Source organism: Ipomoea triloba, chromosome 3, assembly GCF_003576645.1.
Source record: "Ipomoea triloba cultivar NCNSP0323 chromosome 3, ASM357664v1".
Lineage (NCBI taxonomy): Eukaryota > Viridiplantae > Streptophyta > Magnoliopsida > Solanales > Convolvulaceae > Ipomoea > Ipomoea triloba.
In genome coordinates this window covers 19,757,665-19,775,196 of record NC_044918.1, presented here as the reverse complement: position 1 = coordinate 19,775,196, position 17,532 = coordinate 19,757,665, and the positions used below count along the sequence as shown (strand labels likewise).

The 17,532-nt window shown below is 33.4% G+C and overlaps 1 protein-coding gene across 1 annotated transcript; it reads left to right on the top strand.

The window, feature by feature from the left end:
• The first annotated feature begins 248 nt into the window (after positions 1–248).
• Positions 249–8,779, top strand: LOC116011867 (probable sucrose-phosphate synthase). Its single transcript, XM_031251283.1, is given in 15 exon segments — positions 249–431; positions 543–632; positions 2,513–2,754; positions 3,100–3,163; positions 3,344–4,042; positions 4,979–5,092; positions 5,645–5,776; positions 5,896–6,072; positions 6,289–6,342; positions 6,450–6,512; positions 6,603–7,185; positions 7,188–7,255; positions 7,257–7,523; positions 7,771–7,898; positions 8,038–8,779. Coding segments are annotated over 15 exon segments (3,144 nt in total). The 3' UTR covers positions 8,318–8,779.
• Positions 8,780–17,532: the final 8,753 nt, after the last annotated feature.

The window sequence follows — 17,532 nt, the reverse complement described above, 5'->3', positions numbered from 1 at the left end:
AATCTTTACGGCTGTCTGAAATCACGCTTCCCGTAATCTAATTTCCCTATATATTTGCATCATATTCTCTCGCTTGCTGGAATATACATCTCTCTCCCCCTCCCTCTCTCTCTCTCTCTGGTTTTCAGTGGCCTTATCGCATCATCTCCATTCCTCTGCTGTAAAACTGAAATTTACAATCAATATATACTAGATTATATATATATATATACAGCCACATCTGAAGGAGGAGTAAGGTGGTGGTGGAAATGGCCGGAAATGATTGGATAAACAGTTACTTGGAGGCGATATTGGATGTCGGGCCGGGGATCGACGACGCGAAGTCATCGCTGCTACTGAGGGAGAGGGGCAGGTTCAGCCCCACCCGCTACTTCGTCGAGGAAGTCATCACCGGCTTCGATGAGACCGATCTCCACCGCTCTTGGGTCCGAGTAAGTTACTCTCTCTCTCTCTCTCTATGTGTGTGTGTGTGCGCGTGTATGTGTGATTGTCTGGATATGTACTTGTTTGTGATTTTGAAGTATGAATGTAATGGATGATAGGCACAAGCGACACGGAGCCCTCAAGAGCGGAATACAAGGTTGGAGAACATGTGCTGGCGGATTTGGAATTTGGCTCGCCAGAAAAAGCAGGTATTCTTTTCTTCACCTTTTCTGAAAAAAGTTTTTATGTAAGTTCATAATTACAGTAGTTTTTTTAATTGGAGAAGGATATGCATTGGTGTTTTCTTGAAGTGTTGATAAGATATAGCTGAAAAATTAACTCTAAAGTTCAAATCATAAATTAGTTCATAAGATCAAAGCTGAAGGCTACTTTGATTGATAAATTATAAATTATAAGAGTAGCTTCTTTCTTTTTTCTCTCCCTTTTTGTTTTGTTTTTTTTGTTTTGTTTTGTTTTGTTTTGTTTAGTTTTTTTGTTCTCTTTTTGGGTTTGGTTTCTATTGTAGCTTCTATTCTAATATTGTTGTGATGAGAAATTGGAAAAATAATGAAGTAAAAATTTATCAAGAACTATATAAATTATAAAAATATAAAGACGTTACAGAAGTCATTTTCTTAGCATGGGTAGATAGGCAAGTGTTACTTTCAGTTTTGCACACTCATTTCATCTGCTCTGCTTAGTGCTAATATGGCAACTTGGTAGTTGCCTAGTTGGTACTGGTATAGGGAGTCTTCAATTATAATTCATTACTTTTATGTGTCCGGTGACACCCTTTCCAAACGTGGTTATCATATGCGAAATCTCAAATTTATCTGCATTAAAGGATATTCTCTATATTTCGATGAGGTTACTTTAGGAAGAATAATGTAGTTCTCAACACCAAAAATCATGTTTGGCCCAAGACTCAAAAGTAAAAATTATGTTTGACCCAAAACTATCCTTGGACAAAAACATGGAAGATCAAAATATCAAAATTGAGTGACCTTATGCTTAATGCGATTTGGCTTGTCAAACACCTCAATAGAACACGTTGATCTCTTAAAGTAATTTTTTATAAATGTACTCCAAATGTGGCCCAATTCTTATATTTGGTTGATTAGTATAAAGGGCTTGGTACTTATCAAACAACAATTATAAGAATTTTTTCAGCCTTTTCCTCTGTGGTCAACAGAGAAGATATGGCACAACACACAGTTTGAAAGGGACTAAGGAAAGAAACCAGAAATGTTAATTTTTACCATTTTTTTTTTAAATTTATCGGAAGCGATATGAATTATTGGCTGAGACAAAATTGGATTCCTTGACATTAGAGCTGAAAACAACGATGTCTGCCTCACAAACTGTCTGGCTTTTTGAAGGCTGAACAAATTAGGCTGTGCCTTTTACTTCCTCTAATTGAAAGGTGCAGACGCAGAAAAAAGGGCATTGCATATACTGTAATCAGAGGAAAGCTATTCATTTTTAAGTGAAGCACACTATTTATGATAAGAGTTTTTTTCTGTCACATGCATGTCCAAACAAATTTACTCAGCCTAATGCTTTGGATGTAACTTGCATTAGAGTAGTTAAGAGATGAAAGGTTCCGTGTTTTGTATAATTCTGCAATGCACATCAGTACTGTTATGTTCTTTATCTTTAAAAGAACTTTTCATTAAGAGCATTTAAGAAACGAAAGTTAATTACTCAAGGCTTAACTAAGGTGCAGTTTAGTTTTTTCTAATTTTATATGCATGCTTCATTTTTCCCATCATTAGATCATGACTTCATGCAGTTTCTTTGGCACCAATTAGATAAATAATAATTTTTTGCTTTGTTTTTCCTCCGAATAAAAATAGTCACTGATGAGTTCCTGTCAAATAGAAATGTTTTTGTCATGAAGGTTTTTTGGGTTTCTATTTATTGCTAATGGTCCTGGCACACCTGACCTGTACTGCTCTTAGTATTATAGATTTCAAAATTAGCAGACTGTACCACATGACTTTCTTTTTGTGGAGTTGTAGAATGAATATATATAATTGGTGCCTACCCAGGAATTTACATTATCACTTATATTGATACCTATATGCAGCTTGAGGGAGAGCAAGCTCAGAGGCTGGCTAAACGTCGTCAAGAACGTGAGAGGGGTCGCAGAGAGGCAGTAGCTGATATGTCAGAGGACCTATCAGAAGGTGAGAAAGGGGATGCAATCAGTGATATTTCAGCCCATGGTGAAAGCATTAAAGGCCGATTGCCTAGAATTAGTTCTGTTGAGACAATGGAATCTTGGGCCAATCAACAAAAGGGGAAGAAGTTGTATATTGTACTTATAAGGTAAGGAATAAACCTTTTTTCTTAATTTTGTGTCAAAGAGGAATCATTGAAAAGCTACTAATTTTCTAATATGGTATTGGTATATGAAGAGTGAATATTGATGATTTTGCTTATCTGATAACAAATCTGCCATCTTTTCACTATTGCTTTGACACATTGCTTGAATGAAGTGACAATTATCAAAACTGATCACTGCCCCTTCCCCTCCAAAATGAGAAAAAAAAAAAAAAAAAAAAAGGAAGGAAGAGGGAAAAAAAAAACTGCACACACACTGGCAAAAATTCCCCTACTCCTGTTTGGAACGTACTCCCTTTCTCCAGTTACTCATCCTATTGTTATTTGTAGCTTACATGGCTTAATACGGGGTGAGAATATGGAGCTTGGGCGTGACTCAGATACTGGTGGTCAGGTAGATTTCTCTACATGTCTGCAAAACTGTTGCTACTAATCATGATAATTTAACACATTTTTACTTTTTAGTCTTTCTATCATGTAATCTTTGTTCATGCAAGGAACATGAAATACTATAACCTTTGTCTAGGAAAAGAATGGGTAACCTTTCTTTCCTGTTTTTTTATTATTATATCAGGTGAAGTATGTTGTAGAACTTGCAAGAGCTCTAGGTTCAATGCCCGGCGTATATAGGGTTGACCTGCTTACTAGACAAGTCTCGTCACCAGAAGTTGACTGGAGTTATGGTGAACCCACAGAAATGTTGACCCCGATAAATTCTGAAGGTTTGATGACTGAGACGGGAGAGAGCAGTGGTGCTTATATAATTCGTATACCATTTGGACCTAGAGATAAATATATTCCTAAAGAAGACCTGTGGCCTTACATCCCTGAATTTGTTGATGGTGCTCTTAACCACATTCTTCAAGTTTCAAAAGTTCTAGGGGGTCAAATTGGTAGTGGGCGTGATGTGTGGCCTGTTGCTATACATGGTCATTATGCAGATGCTGGTGACTCTGCTGCTCTTCTATCAGGTGCTTTAAATGTACCAATGCTTTTCACTGGTCACTCACTTGGACGAGATAAGTTGGAACAACTGTTGAGACAAGGTCGATTGTCAAAGGATGAGATAAATTCAACCTATAAAATAATGCGTAGGATAGAGGCAGAGGAGTTATCTCTTGATGCTTCGGAAATTGTCATTACTAGCACAAGACAGGAGATAGATGAGCAGTGGCGTTTGTATGATGGGTTTGATCCGATACTAGAGCGTAAGCTTCGTGCTAGGATCAAACGTAATGTCAGCTGCTATGGCAGGTTCATGCCGCGCATGGTTGTAAGTATTTGTTTCCTCTCACATTTATTAAAACTTTAGCTGTTGCTTTTATGGGAAGCTTGTGTTTCCAATATACTGTCCCTTGAACCCAGCGTATTCTGTAGTGGCATATGGATAGAGAGACTAACTGTGCTTGCCACAAACTGCTACCTTTCAGTCAAATCCTTTGAAACCTTTTTAAATTTTTATTATTTTTTAATAATGAGTATAGTTGAATACTTGAGGTAATAATTATTTTTGAAAATATTTTGTTCAGAGTAAGTACTATGAAGATTAATGTATTTAAATTAGAATTTACTGAGGAGTGAGGAATAGCATGTATTCTGGACGGCTATTTTGCAATATTCCTACTGAAAGTAATAGTGGGGAAGTTTTGCTCAGCCAGTAGGCAATTACTAGTTATTATGCAGCAGATAAAGTGATTTTATTTTCTCTTTTCAAGTAACATGTTCAGGTTTAGTTCAGCTGTATCAGACTTCAAAACATATAATTCTGGAATGACCTTATTAAACAAACCAGTTTCATTCTGATTCTTCTTATCCATAAACATTGGAAGATGCTATTTGCCTACAAGGTTTTATACACAAGTTTACACATGCTGATGTGGCTTTACAACTCTTGATATTCATTGGTTACTTGTGAGTCAAACTCCTAGTGTAATCAAATGAGGCTATCTGTTCACAAAAATTTGTTTGCATCTAGCATTATCCACAAACATTTGAGGGATGAAACATTAACTATTACCTGCCATGGATTAAGTTTTTTCTCTTTCATGAACATTTCTACTTTGTGCTGATTCCCCTAGTGCTCAATTTAATATCCTTTACACACAGAGTAACTGAGAAAGATGGCCCAGCCACTTTAAGGTCTCTTTTTGAGTCTGTTGCATGTGATTGCTGAATTGCTTCATATGACATACTCAACATCTGCCTGTAGGTAATTCCACCTGGGATGGAGTTTCATCATATTGTTCCGCATGAAGGTGATATGGATTTTGAAACAGAGGGATCTGAAGATGGAAAAGCCCCTGACCCACATATTTGGACAGAGGTTTTAATTGACTTTGTTATTTATCCAATGTATTGATATTGTTTTCCTATAACGTTTGATTTCGGCGAATGCATCTGATTTTACTTCTTTTTTTTTTTTTTTTTTTTTTTTTTTCTTTTCTTTTCTTTTCTTTTCTTTTCTTGGGGGTACTTCTGATGGGAGATGGATTTTGAACTCAGGCCTAATACCTAAAATGGGACTTAGTTCACCACTGACTGCAACCCTCCATTCCCCTTTCTTAATTTCTATTCCTGCAAAATCAAAAATTTTGTGGGGTCCACTGAATGGGGAAAGGAGAGAAAGCAACAGAGCAACTGTCGCGTGTGGGAAACTGCTGCGCTCAGCTGGGCGGTGCAGTAAATGTTATTTAATTATTATTATTATTATTTTAAACTTTTTTGTCAACATTTGTTTTATCGTTTTTTTTCCCTCCTTTTTCCTCTTCTCTCTTCCTCCCTCTCTCCTACATGGACCTGAAAAAACCAACAAAAAATGCACACTGATGAGGTTGGTCTAACATCCTTGCTAACATTCAATGCTGGCCTTCTACAGATAATGCGCTTTTTTTCAAATCCAAGGAAGCCTATGATTCTTGCCCTTGCCAGGCCTGATCCTAAAAAGAATCTCACTACTTTAGTGAAGGCATTTGGTGAATGTCGTCCATTGAGGGAGCTTGCTAATTTGGTAAGTTTGAAATTTGAACTTTACCAAATAATTCTCGCGGCAAATTTTGATGCATTCTGTTGCCTGACTGCTGATCTAGCTGGCTAGTCCGTCATTCCTGTTTTCTCTATGTTTTGCAGACTCTAATAATGGGTAACCGTGACAACATTGATGAAATGTCGAGCACCAATGCATCAGTTCTTCTTTCTATACTGAAGATGATAGATAAGTATGACCTGTATGGTCAAGTGGCTTATCCTAAACATCACAAGCAGTCTGAGGTTCCTGATATCTATCGCCTTGCTGCAAAGACAAAGGTTTTCCATCTCTTTTATTCATCTCTTTAAATTAAACATTTTCCAAACACCCACATCCATGGTCATATTTTTATGGCTCTTTAAGATTCAGTTGACCAAAAGCTCTAGAGCTCTATGGTAACTGTGGTTATTACAATTATTTATTTATTTTGGATATATTTACATTGCACTTTATATGTTCTGTCTAGTCATTTATTTCCTCTGTGCTTTTGGCAGGGTGTTTTCATCAATCCAGCTTTTATAGAGCCTTTTGGACTGACTTTGATTGAGGTTGGTTTTTTTTTTTTTTTTTTTTTTTTTAATAAATAAATCATGCAATATCAAACTTTAATTGTTGAAATTTCATTATAAAATTACTCATTTTTCCTTTTGGACAGGCTGCAGCCCATGGTCTCCCTATTGTTGCCACTAAAAATGGTGGGCCTGTTGATATACATAGGGTAAACTTCTGTTTGTCTGTCCTGAGAATGTATACTGTTAAACAAATATTCTACAGATTAGATTTTTGAGTGTGTTTATTTCTTTTGCAGGTTCTTGACAATGGTCTCCTTGTTGATCCCCATGATCAGCATGCTATAGCTGATGCTCTTTTGAAACTGGTTGCAGACAAGCACCTGTGGGCTAAATGCAGGGCAAATGGATTGAAAAACATCCATCTTTTCTCATGGCCAGAGCATTGTAAAACTTATCTTTCTCGAATAGCAGGTTGCAAGCCAAGGCAGCCATGTTGGCTGAGAAATGCTGATGATGATGAAAACTCAGAGTCGGAGTCACCTAGTGATTCCTTGAGGGATATACAGGATATATCTTTGAATTTAAAATTTTCATTGGATGGTGATAAAAATGAGGATTCTGATAATTTGTTAGACCCTGATGATCGAAAGAATAAGTTAGAGAATGCTGTCTTGGCTTGGTCCAAGGGTGTGAAGGGCACTCACAAAACTTCAATTGATAAAATAGACCAGAGTTCTAGTGCTGGTAAGTTCCCAGCATTGAGGAGAAGGAAGCAGATATTTGTTATAGCAGTGGACTGTGATTCCAGTACAGGTCTATTTGAAAATGTGAGAAAGATATTTGCAGCTGTGGAGGCGGAAAGGATGGAAGGCTCCATAGGGTTCATATTGGCCACTTCATTCAATATATCAGAAGTGCGTTCTTTTCTGATTTCAGAGGGCATGAATCCTACTGATTTTGATGCCTTCATTTGCAATAGTGGTGGTGATCTTTATTATTCGTCTTCCCATTCTGAAGATAATCCTTTTGTAGTTGACTTGTACTACCATTCCCACATTGAATACCGCTGGGGTGGTGAAGGGTTGAGAAAGACTTTAGTGCGTTGGGCAGCTTCCATTTCTGATAAGAAGGGAGAAAAAGAAGAGCACATTGTTGTTGAAGATGAAAAGAATTCAGCTGACTACTGCTATACTTTTAAAGTTCAAAAGTCTGGAGGAGTAAGTGAACATCCTGTCTTTCATATTTTGGATATGGTGATTGTCCATGGGGTTTGTTAGCTTTCCTGAATGCTTACCTGAAAATGTTCGCTCAGACCAGTTGCTCTCATTTTCTTCATTAACTGTTATAGGGTGTAAACTGTCTTCCTTAGTTTCAGTGATGAGTAGATTATGATGGTGTTTATAGACCACCTGGTTTATTTTGTTTGATGCTATAACAAGGGATGATATTTGTTTGACTTCTCAGGACCCCTCTGTTAAGGATCTTAGGAAGTTGATGAGAATCCAGGCTCTCCGTTGTCATGTCGTTTATTGTCAAAATGGCAGCAGGATCAATGTAATTCCAGTGTTGTCCTCTCGTTCCCAAGCACTCAGGTATAGCATATGCCCCTTTTAGTTCCCTTGGTTCCTGGAAACAGTCGTGTTACTGCTGTTTCTTTACTGGGCACTCCTTGATCACCCTGAATAATATTTCATATTTACGCGCTCAACTAACTAGTGAAATTGTGTTCAGGTACTTGTATCTGCGGTGGGGTATGGACTTGTCAAAGTTGGTGGTCTTTGTAGGAGAAAGCGGGGACACTGACTATGAAGGATTGCTTGGAGGTCTAAGGAAAGCTGTAATACTGAAAGGAGTGTGCAGTGTTTCTAGCAGTCAACTTCTTTCGAATAGGAATTATCCACTTACAGACGTTGTCCCTTACAACAGCCCCAATGTTATACAGACAACCGAAGAATGCAGCAGCTCAGAGCTCCACGCTTCACTGGAGAAGCTAGGTGTTCTCAAAGGATAGAATCCACGGGATATTCTGTCCGGACCAGAGCTCGGTGCAGTGTGAGAGATGTTATGAACAAGACCCAAGTTATTAGTTATAGTCTTCTGGAGATGTTACTCAAGTAAGATTCAAAACTTTGTTGCTCTTTTCAAACGCACACCTTAATACTTGCTCTCATTTGATGCCTTCTTTGCAATGCCTGTACAGTTCAATTTGGTATCTATGTTGGAGGCATGATACAGTTTGATAATTCAGAAGAAAGTGAATAAGTTACAAATATGAAAACCTGAGATATTTCAACATTTATCTTTATCTTTATATATATATATATATATGGTGCCCCTGTGGTTCTTATAATGTAAGGGGAATCAAGTGCAGTATTAAAAAATTTTGTAAACAAATTCTGATACTGGAAATGCATGCTGCATGCAGTTTCATGCCTTAATAATATTTTGGATGTATCTATAAGGATATTCAATTGATTAGAGTGCACCTACTATTTTTTTTTTTTTTTTTTTTTTTCATTGTTTGCTTATTCTTATACGAGGAGTTGTATATTATATAGTCAAACTGTCAAAGCGAGAATTAGGTCCTTACGGTGGTTGTGATCTTATTTGTTTAGGGAGAACTAACTTGATTCCACTTACGGTTCTCGGAAAGGGAGATTCTTCTGCTCTTTCAAATTCATTACTCAGAAAATATACTTGTAGAAGAATAATTTCAGTTGTGATCTTATTACTGCATTTAAAAAAAAAATAGCTTTAACATACATGTTTAAATTTGATTACATTTATATATTGACCACTAAAGGTGTAGTGCTTTTTGTTTTAAAATATCTCATTTATAATCTTTACAAGTTATTTTTAATAATCAGAAATAAAATTTGATCAATTGTAAAATTTGCTTACGGGAACTTTGTCAAAATCTCACTAGGATATTATCTGGAATACAGAACCGAAGTCCTTTGAAGATCAAGTTACATATAAGCCAAAATCATAAGGTGTACGTGAACGAAATGATGTAAACCCCTTTTAAATGAACAATATCTTTTATCTTTAAGTCAGTAGATTTTGTTTATTCTTTTATATATTTTTATTTTTTCAGCAACATATTTTCTAGTCATTTTTTTTTATTATCAACAACTAGAGTTAATTTCATTTTCAATTTCTCAAATATAAAAATAGAGTTTTTTACCGAAATGGTCCCTCGACTATTGCGAAATTACCAATTTGGTCCTCGACAATTTTTTATGTCCAATTAAGTCCCTCAACTTTGAAAATTTTAACCAATTTGATCCTCCGTTTATTTTGTCGTTAAACATCCGCTAAATCAGGACCAAGTTAGTAATTTTGCTATAGTCAAGGGACTATTTTAGTGAAAATTAATTACCAATTTGGTCCCTGGACTATAGCAAATTAATTATCAATTTGGTCCCGATTTAACGTATATTTAACAGAAAAATAAACGGAGGACCAAATTGGTTAAATTTTTTAAAGTCGAGGGACTTAATTGGTCACGAAAAATTATTGAGGACCAAATTGGTAATTTCGCAATAGTCAAGGGACTATTTTGATAATAAACTCTATAAAAATATATAAACAAAATAAATGAATGTTAGATTTGAATTATTCAAGGTATACATAGGTTGGCTCGTACGCGTAGGATTATTAAGTACTGAACACAGTAGGATGATGTGATGCATCGGGAACGAGCCAGCGTGGGCACTTATAGTAACAACTCAAATAAAATGCCCAAACACTTAATAATAATAATAATAATGCATTAAATGTTCCAGCAAGCTAAGCAGCTGCCACCAGCTGACTTGAATTGGCACTACTTGTTATTGAAACACAACACCCAACTTAGCACAAGAGTCAAATATGGGCACTGCATGAGCTATCATGATGTGATACAAACACCCAACTAACATGTTAGTTTTCATTTTTCAACCAACTCATCACTTAGATTCCCATACTTAGGGTTAAACCAAATATTATTCGGTGGATCATAGTCCACACAACTACGTGAACCGTGGTAATATGTCAGAAATATGTACATCATTGTTAAATGAATTTGCAGTAGAATTAAAATAATACTTTGGTGTTGTTGTAGTGAACCTATTATATGTATAAAATAAAACTAAATAGTAGAGTGAATATAAATATTGTCAAATGAGCATGCAGTATGCATAATTATAAAAATATAATACTTTTTTGAAAACTAAAAATATAATACTTTAGTATTGCTAAAATGAATCTATTGTATGTATAAAATGAAATTGAATAGCAGAGCTCATACAAATATGTATATTGTCAAATGAACGTGTTTTGGAATTACAATGATACTTTAATGTTGTATAACAAACATATATATTGTGTGTATAAAATGAAACTGAATAACAGAGACATGAAGTGTAATTAAAATAATGATACTTCAGCATTACTATAATAAAATTAGTATGTGTGAAAAATGAAACTAAAACAAAGCTCATATCATGATGCATGCTACTACACGGATCATGATCCACAATAAAATTTGCCTGAGTTGAACCAAGTCAAAAGCCAGCAGCGCTGGTATAACTTGGTGTTAGAATTGACGTTTTGTACTGTTCTGTCTCATATGCATGACACAACTTGATAAATTAACAGTTTAACACTCACTTTTTCTGTTAAAACTAAAGAGAAATGCAGCTGGCCAATGTTGTTCAATTTGTACTAGCTAGCAATCTACAGTAATTATTTTCTCCCAGTAATTGCACGTTCCCATTAGTACTATATATTAATTAAACCCAGAAGGTCAACTTGGAATGGTGAACTGGCAGAAAAGATGGGAATAGAGCTTATGGTTATGGGGTCAATGATCCTAATAATTGCAGTAGCCCCCATAATGTAGGTTGCCCATCCCTCGTTAGATATGAATTGGAAACCCACCGGTAACTGCTAACATGACTTTTTTTTAAAAAAAATATTTGATTTGTAGTCGCAATGCGATTTTAAATGAAGTTTATTAACGATTTTAATGGGTTTGAATAAATTTAGATTTTATAAGTGATGAGATAATTAATACTCCGTATAATATATTTACATGTTTCAACTAGTAAGTTAATAGGTGAATAAGAAACAATTAATGCCTAAATTATATATAAGTGGTTAGAGAAAATGGTTGTTTCACATTGAAAATAATTAATACAAGATTTTTAAAATGATAACGATTTATGTTGAAAAAGTAAGATACATGGAACCGCGCATATAAATACATAGATGCAAGTATCCAAGTGAGTTGACTTAGCTAGAAATTCAATTCCAGCAGATTTGAATGGAGTCAATGGACGGCTCCTGAACCAAGTTGCATTGTAAGAAACCTCATCCAAATGTCAAATTAAGTAGACGAAATCTTTGACACCCAATTGAATACTCATTTTCGATACAAACTAAGATAATAAACAGGAAGACTCTAGGCCGGCGCCATAAACCTAGCTATAAAAAAACAAAAATGATCGATAGGAGTGTAGTAGGACTTATGAGGTAATTAGTAATTACATGATCTCAAGCTTGACTCAAAATTTTATCGGTCAAAGAGTCAAGACAAGACAATTAACAGTAACAGATAGTAAACAAGAGTTAATCCAAGTACTTAGTAGTACAAAAGTCATTACACTTTATTGTATTCGCTATTACTAGGAACAAATCTATAGTGAGGTAGCGGGGGAAGTTGTCCCCCATTCCCATATATAGTAGCTCTTTTGTGTGTGTATATATATAGTATACGTTTAGATATAAATAAAATATACAGACACATGTAATCAAAATGTGAGCTAAGTAATTAAGATGATAAGCTGTGCTCTCATTTTTTTTAGTACTACTGACTCTGTTACAATGTAGTATCTGCTCATAACTACTTTATGGTTGAATCTCATTATTTCCCTGGATTTTCACACTTTTTTTAATTTTTAAATATTAATAGTGATATTATATAAAAGTAATAATCGACACGAGTCAATCATACTCTTATAATTATGTATTTCATATATTATTGGACGAAGCTAAGTATAATTAGAAATCATTATCAATAATAATCTGCATAATCATGTATGTATAATGATATGGTAATTGGTATTGATGTCGACTGTCATTGTAAATTCTCTAATCTCTATACCTTCGCCTCCACTTCTCCGATCCTCTCCCCTAACTCGATTTTTCTAGCTCCACTCCTATCCGTTACTAAGTCTAGTGTATGCACATATTAGCTACTATAATTGAGAGCAGACACACTCTAAATTTGTATTGAACATTACTAATAATACAATTATCTAAATTCAGTATCAAATCTCTCTATTACTTTTTCAATATTTTTTTTTGAATACAAAATAAATTAATTTTTCAATATTAATCTCATTAATACTGTCAAGGGTGTTAAGAGAGTTCACCGTAACAGATTAACTAAAATTTAAATTCAAAAAACACTATAGTAGATAAAAAGAATTAGTCAAACCATGCATATACATAATAAATACATATGCATGCACATGTGCCCAACATGCAAGTGAGTTGACTCGGCCAAAAAATTCGAACAAATTTGAATTGATCGGACGGTTTCTGAATCAAATCCTTGTGGACACGGAAAGTTCCTTTTTTTTTTTTTTGAGTACTACTGACGCTGTTCTTTCTCAACCTATTGAAACACAAAGAGTCAAAAGTTGTCTCCACTCTCCACTGAGGCTTGAACCCACTCTCATCATTCATGTGAGAGTGTTTTCCGGGACACCGGGTACCACTAGACCACAAGGTCTTTGGCAAAAGTTCCTTCTCAATAGAGACTTTTTTTTTTTTTTTGAGTTAATTTTAGTTTTAATCATTAATATAAACGATGAACTTTTAATTATAGAAGTAAATCAATGTTGTCCTTGCTTTAAGGATCTCAAGTGATTACAAACTTTGCTAAACAATTACACATATGCGTGCCTGGTATGTTGTAGATTTTCATGTCATATTTACTTTAATTTTTTACATCGTTAATTATAATGTGTATAAAATTTAAAAGAAAACTAGTTATACCCGTAATTCGAGGGATCACAATTGTTATCTTAGTGCATAATTAGTTGCCTATTATACTTATGCATGGTTCCTATGACAATAGCTCGATAGACAATAGTGTAAATGTTACAGGGCGTTTGGTTGGAGGGAATTTTAATTCCATTCCCACTTAATTCCCACCTAATTTCGAAGGTAACTAAATTCCTTCGTTTGGTTGGAGGGAATTGCAACTCCGCGGAATTGCAATTCCCTCATTTTCATGGAACTAGAATCCCATGCCCCCCCTTGGGATTTTAATTCCATGGATTTTAGGAATAAAAAAGGATACTCCTGAGACAAAATTACCCATCTCTTTTTTAACCTAAAATTGATGTCTGACCTTCTCTTTTAGCTAATACCGTGTATTATCTTCGACAACTATCAACAAGAAAGACGTTCCTAAGCAAGCAATAATCATTCTAGGTCAACATTAATCAAGTATGTTTTCTCAAAACTCTCAAATATTTTTTACAATATGTCTAGTTCAAGTGATACGGTATATGAGTGGTATTTGAATTTAATATGTTACGGAGTATATTTTTTGTATACTTGTCATTTAATAATAATAATAATAATAATAATAATGGGCATTTTAGACTTTATACTACTTATTCCCTTTGAATTTCCATGTATACCAAACATTGGAATTGAAATTCCTAGTAATTTTATTCCTTCCAACCAAATACTGGAATTTAAACTTCCACTTTATTCCCACGTTATTCTTTTCCCATGGAATTGCAATTCCTTTCTCACTTAATTCCTTCCCTCCAACCAAACGCCCTGTTAAAGTGAGATAAGTCTTATTAGGATTAGCAAAAGCAGGATGAGGCCAGGGTTTGATCTCGATTGATAATACAATTTGGAGTTGGACCCTTATGAATGTCACTGTAGCAAATTTTAGGTTCCTAACTCATTGAGATACATCTTGTTATTTATCTTCTTTACAAGGCTATAAGGGTGTAGCCGTTGTTAAGTATAAAGCATAAATATGCAATCTAATTATCAATTTAGACTTGTAGTAAAAATGAAATACATCATCCAATTACAGTAAATGTTGCTTAAAATTAAGTTTCAATTTTGTTTTGATTTTTTTTTGGTAATTTACACGTGTAATTAAGGACCTAAATTAACTATTATTATCTATTTTAATGACCAATCTTGCCCGCAATTAATCGTTTATTTATTGCGCAAAATCATAAAACAAGTAATCAAATAGTCAATCACTATTCTTAAACTTTATCCACGCAATTATCTTGAAAAAGTAAGTAATTTTCATCAAAGATTTTTGGAGTCTGAATTTTGTATTTTGTTTGCCAAGAAAACAATTATTCCATTTTGGTTTAATTTATTGCATATATATATATGTCGACATGTAGTCGTGTACGCTTGAGATCGCACATTCACATTGGTGGGTAACCAACGAACAAAACATATGCATGCGGGGTAACTACATACGTACGTTTCACCTTTCTAAAAATATATTTGCTTGCTTCTTTTGAACTGTCTTTATCCAATTTCACTTGCAAAATATAACAAGTTTACTTTGTTTAAGAAATTATATATATTTCGTACAAAGCATGGTGTGCGTTATGATACGTGATACCAAAATTTTTGTATTAATATAATAGTATGATATGACATGATAAACATTGTATTCATATCATGCTAGACTTTCTTTTATTTTTCACCATATTTTAATTTCTTTACTGCCTTACTTATAAACAAATAAATAAAGCATTAATGATATATATATTCTCTGACTTTTTTTCAATGAGAAAGGAGGTTTCTCTTCAACGAGTTGAAGGAGATTGTTTCTTCTAAATTTCAAGATTTTGAAGAGTTTAATTTGCCGTTTTGAATAAATTAATTATAATTAACACTAACTATAATTTCTTGTGCGGCTTGGCTCTTTGAACGGTGGTTTAGTTAGTCAAATTTAACTCAAAAGCTAGTAGATTTAGTTGAAAGTTGATAAATAAGATGATTAGAATTAGAAGTATTTAATAAAATTAGCTGTTAATAAAACTTATAAATATCAAAAGACAAACACACACACGCATATATATATGGAGGGTTCAAGTGAGAACAAGCTCCAAGGTAAAAAGTAAAAATTGATATTATCCGGTGGCCATCTATTTAGGTAAATCAACTATTAATAAGGGTTACTGAAAAATAATGAGAAAATGGACGAGTCAATTTTATAAAATTGACAGTTTTTTTTTTCTTTTTTTACCAAAACACGAGGTCAATTTAATAATTATTGCAAACTTTTAAGTTTTTTTTTTGAAAGAAACTTTTAAGTTTATAATATTTATAAAATTGACCATGTTCCTTTTGTCCTTATATTTTAGTAAGAACGTGTTTGAAAATAAGGAAAATGACTTATAGAAAATGTTTTCTAAAAAATAATTCATTTTTTAGAAAATATTTTTCATTTTCATTATTTGGTTGCATTCTGGAAAACTGTATTGGTGTGTTTGATTCATTTTCTGAAAAATGAGCAGAATTATATAATTAAAAATTTTAATTATTTTATTTATAATATAACAATATTTATAATAATAATAAAATAACAATTTTAAATATAATCAAAAAATAATTAATAATATATATTCTCAATAATAGTAATGCACAACAAAAATACCCCGCATAAACAATGTTGTTTATTATTATTTTTTTAAATCAGATTTTTGGCTCAATATTTACAAAAAAATAAAAATAAAAATCGAGCAATATTTAAAATAAAAAAATAAAAAACTTCACTGGTTTCCGCTAAAAATCAATAATATGATCACTGGGTTCGGCCAGAAACCAAAACTCTGGCGGAAACCAGTTACCAAATTACTGGTTCCGCCAAATTCTAAATGTTCACGAAATATTTCCAAAATGAAAAAAAAAAAATGCTATCTTCAATTCACAAATTAAAAGTTTTCGTATAACATAACATACTATACATTTATTGTCAAAAAGTGACAGAGAAATATAAAATCTTTTAATTCATAATAATCTGTTTGAATTCACAACATTATATTGCTGGCATCACTATACGTAGATTGGAGAAGAATAGGGTTGTCAAATCTTGTTGCGTGACATAACAAGTTTTTAAGTTGACAAGAAACTGCAAATCACATGTCCCTACTACTATACCAATATATTGGAGGAGGTTACCTGGTTGCCTTGGTCAATATATAAAACATTATATGTATAAAATAATAATTCTTCAATATATATATAATTCTATTCTGATCTTGAATTTATTGAGTATGGTGAAATACATTACCTAAAAATTAGCTTAGCTTCCCAACCAAAAGTCGGTTAGGAAAAATTTGCAACTACTTTTAATTTAGCCCTATCTTGCACTCATAGTGAATTGAAATAGGTGCAAGATTCTTACTTTAAAGAAAGAATAACATGGTGATCACCCAACTTGTAGTAATCTAATTTGCAATTTACAATTAATTAATAATTAAGCTAATCAAGTGTTAATTGAATTAGTTGACACTAATAGTTTTTGTGATTTTAGGAGTATGATCAAATCAACACATATATAGCTAGGTCTCATTATTTACAAATGAGTTGCTGATATGTGAAACTGTCTCATGTGAGATGCACAATAATTTTTTAACGAAAATGTAGTACTTTTTTGTATGAATTTATATATAAAAAAAATATATTATATTTTCATAGAAAAGTATTACACATTTTACATGAAACGGTCTCATGCAATGCATACACTACTATTGAGGAGGCAACCACATCCGATTTAGTCGAACAGTAGTTGACTTGGTAATCACGGGGTTCTAAGTTTGACTCTCCGTGAGAGTTGTTTATTGAACAAATACTACAAATCTACTATGTATAATAGATTTAGTAGTACTATAAATAAAAATAAAATTTATTTTTTTTTAAAAAAAAAAACAACTCATATTTTACTTGCACAAGATTGATGTGATGAGTTCATATAGAAGATGTGCAATGTCAAAAACATTTTCCTCACATGCATGTTAATTGAATAATTGGTTTGATGTTAGTTTTAATTAATTCTCTCATGAATCTTGAAAAGCTTTGTTCCCATTTAATTTCCTAGTGATCACAACATATATTCCCCTTTACAACACAACACTTGTGAAATTAAATAATTCACGTCACATATTCTTACGT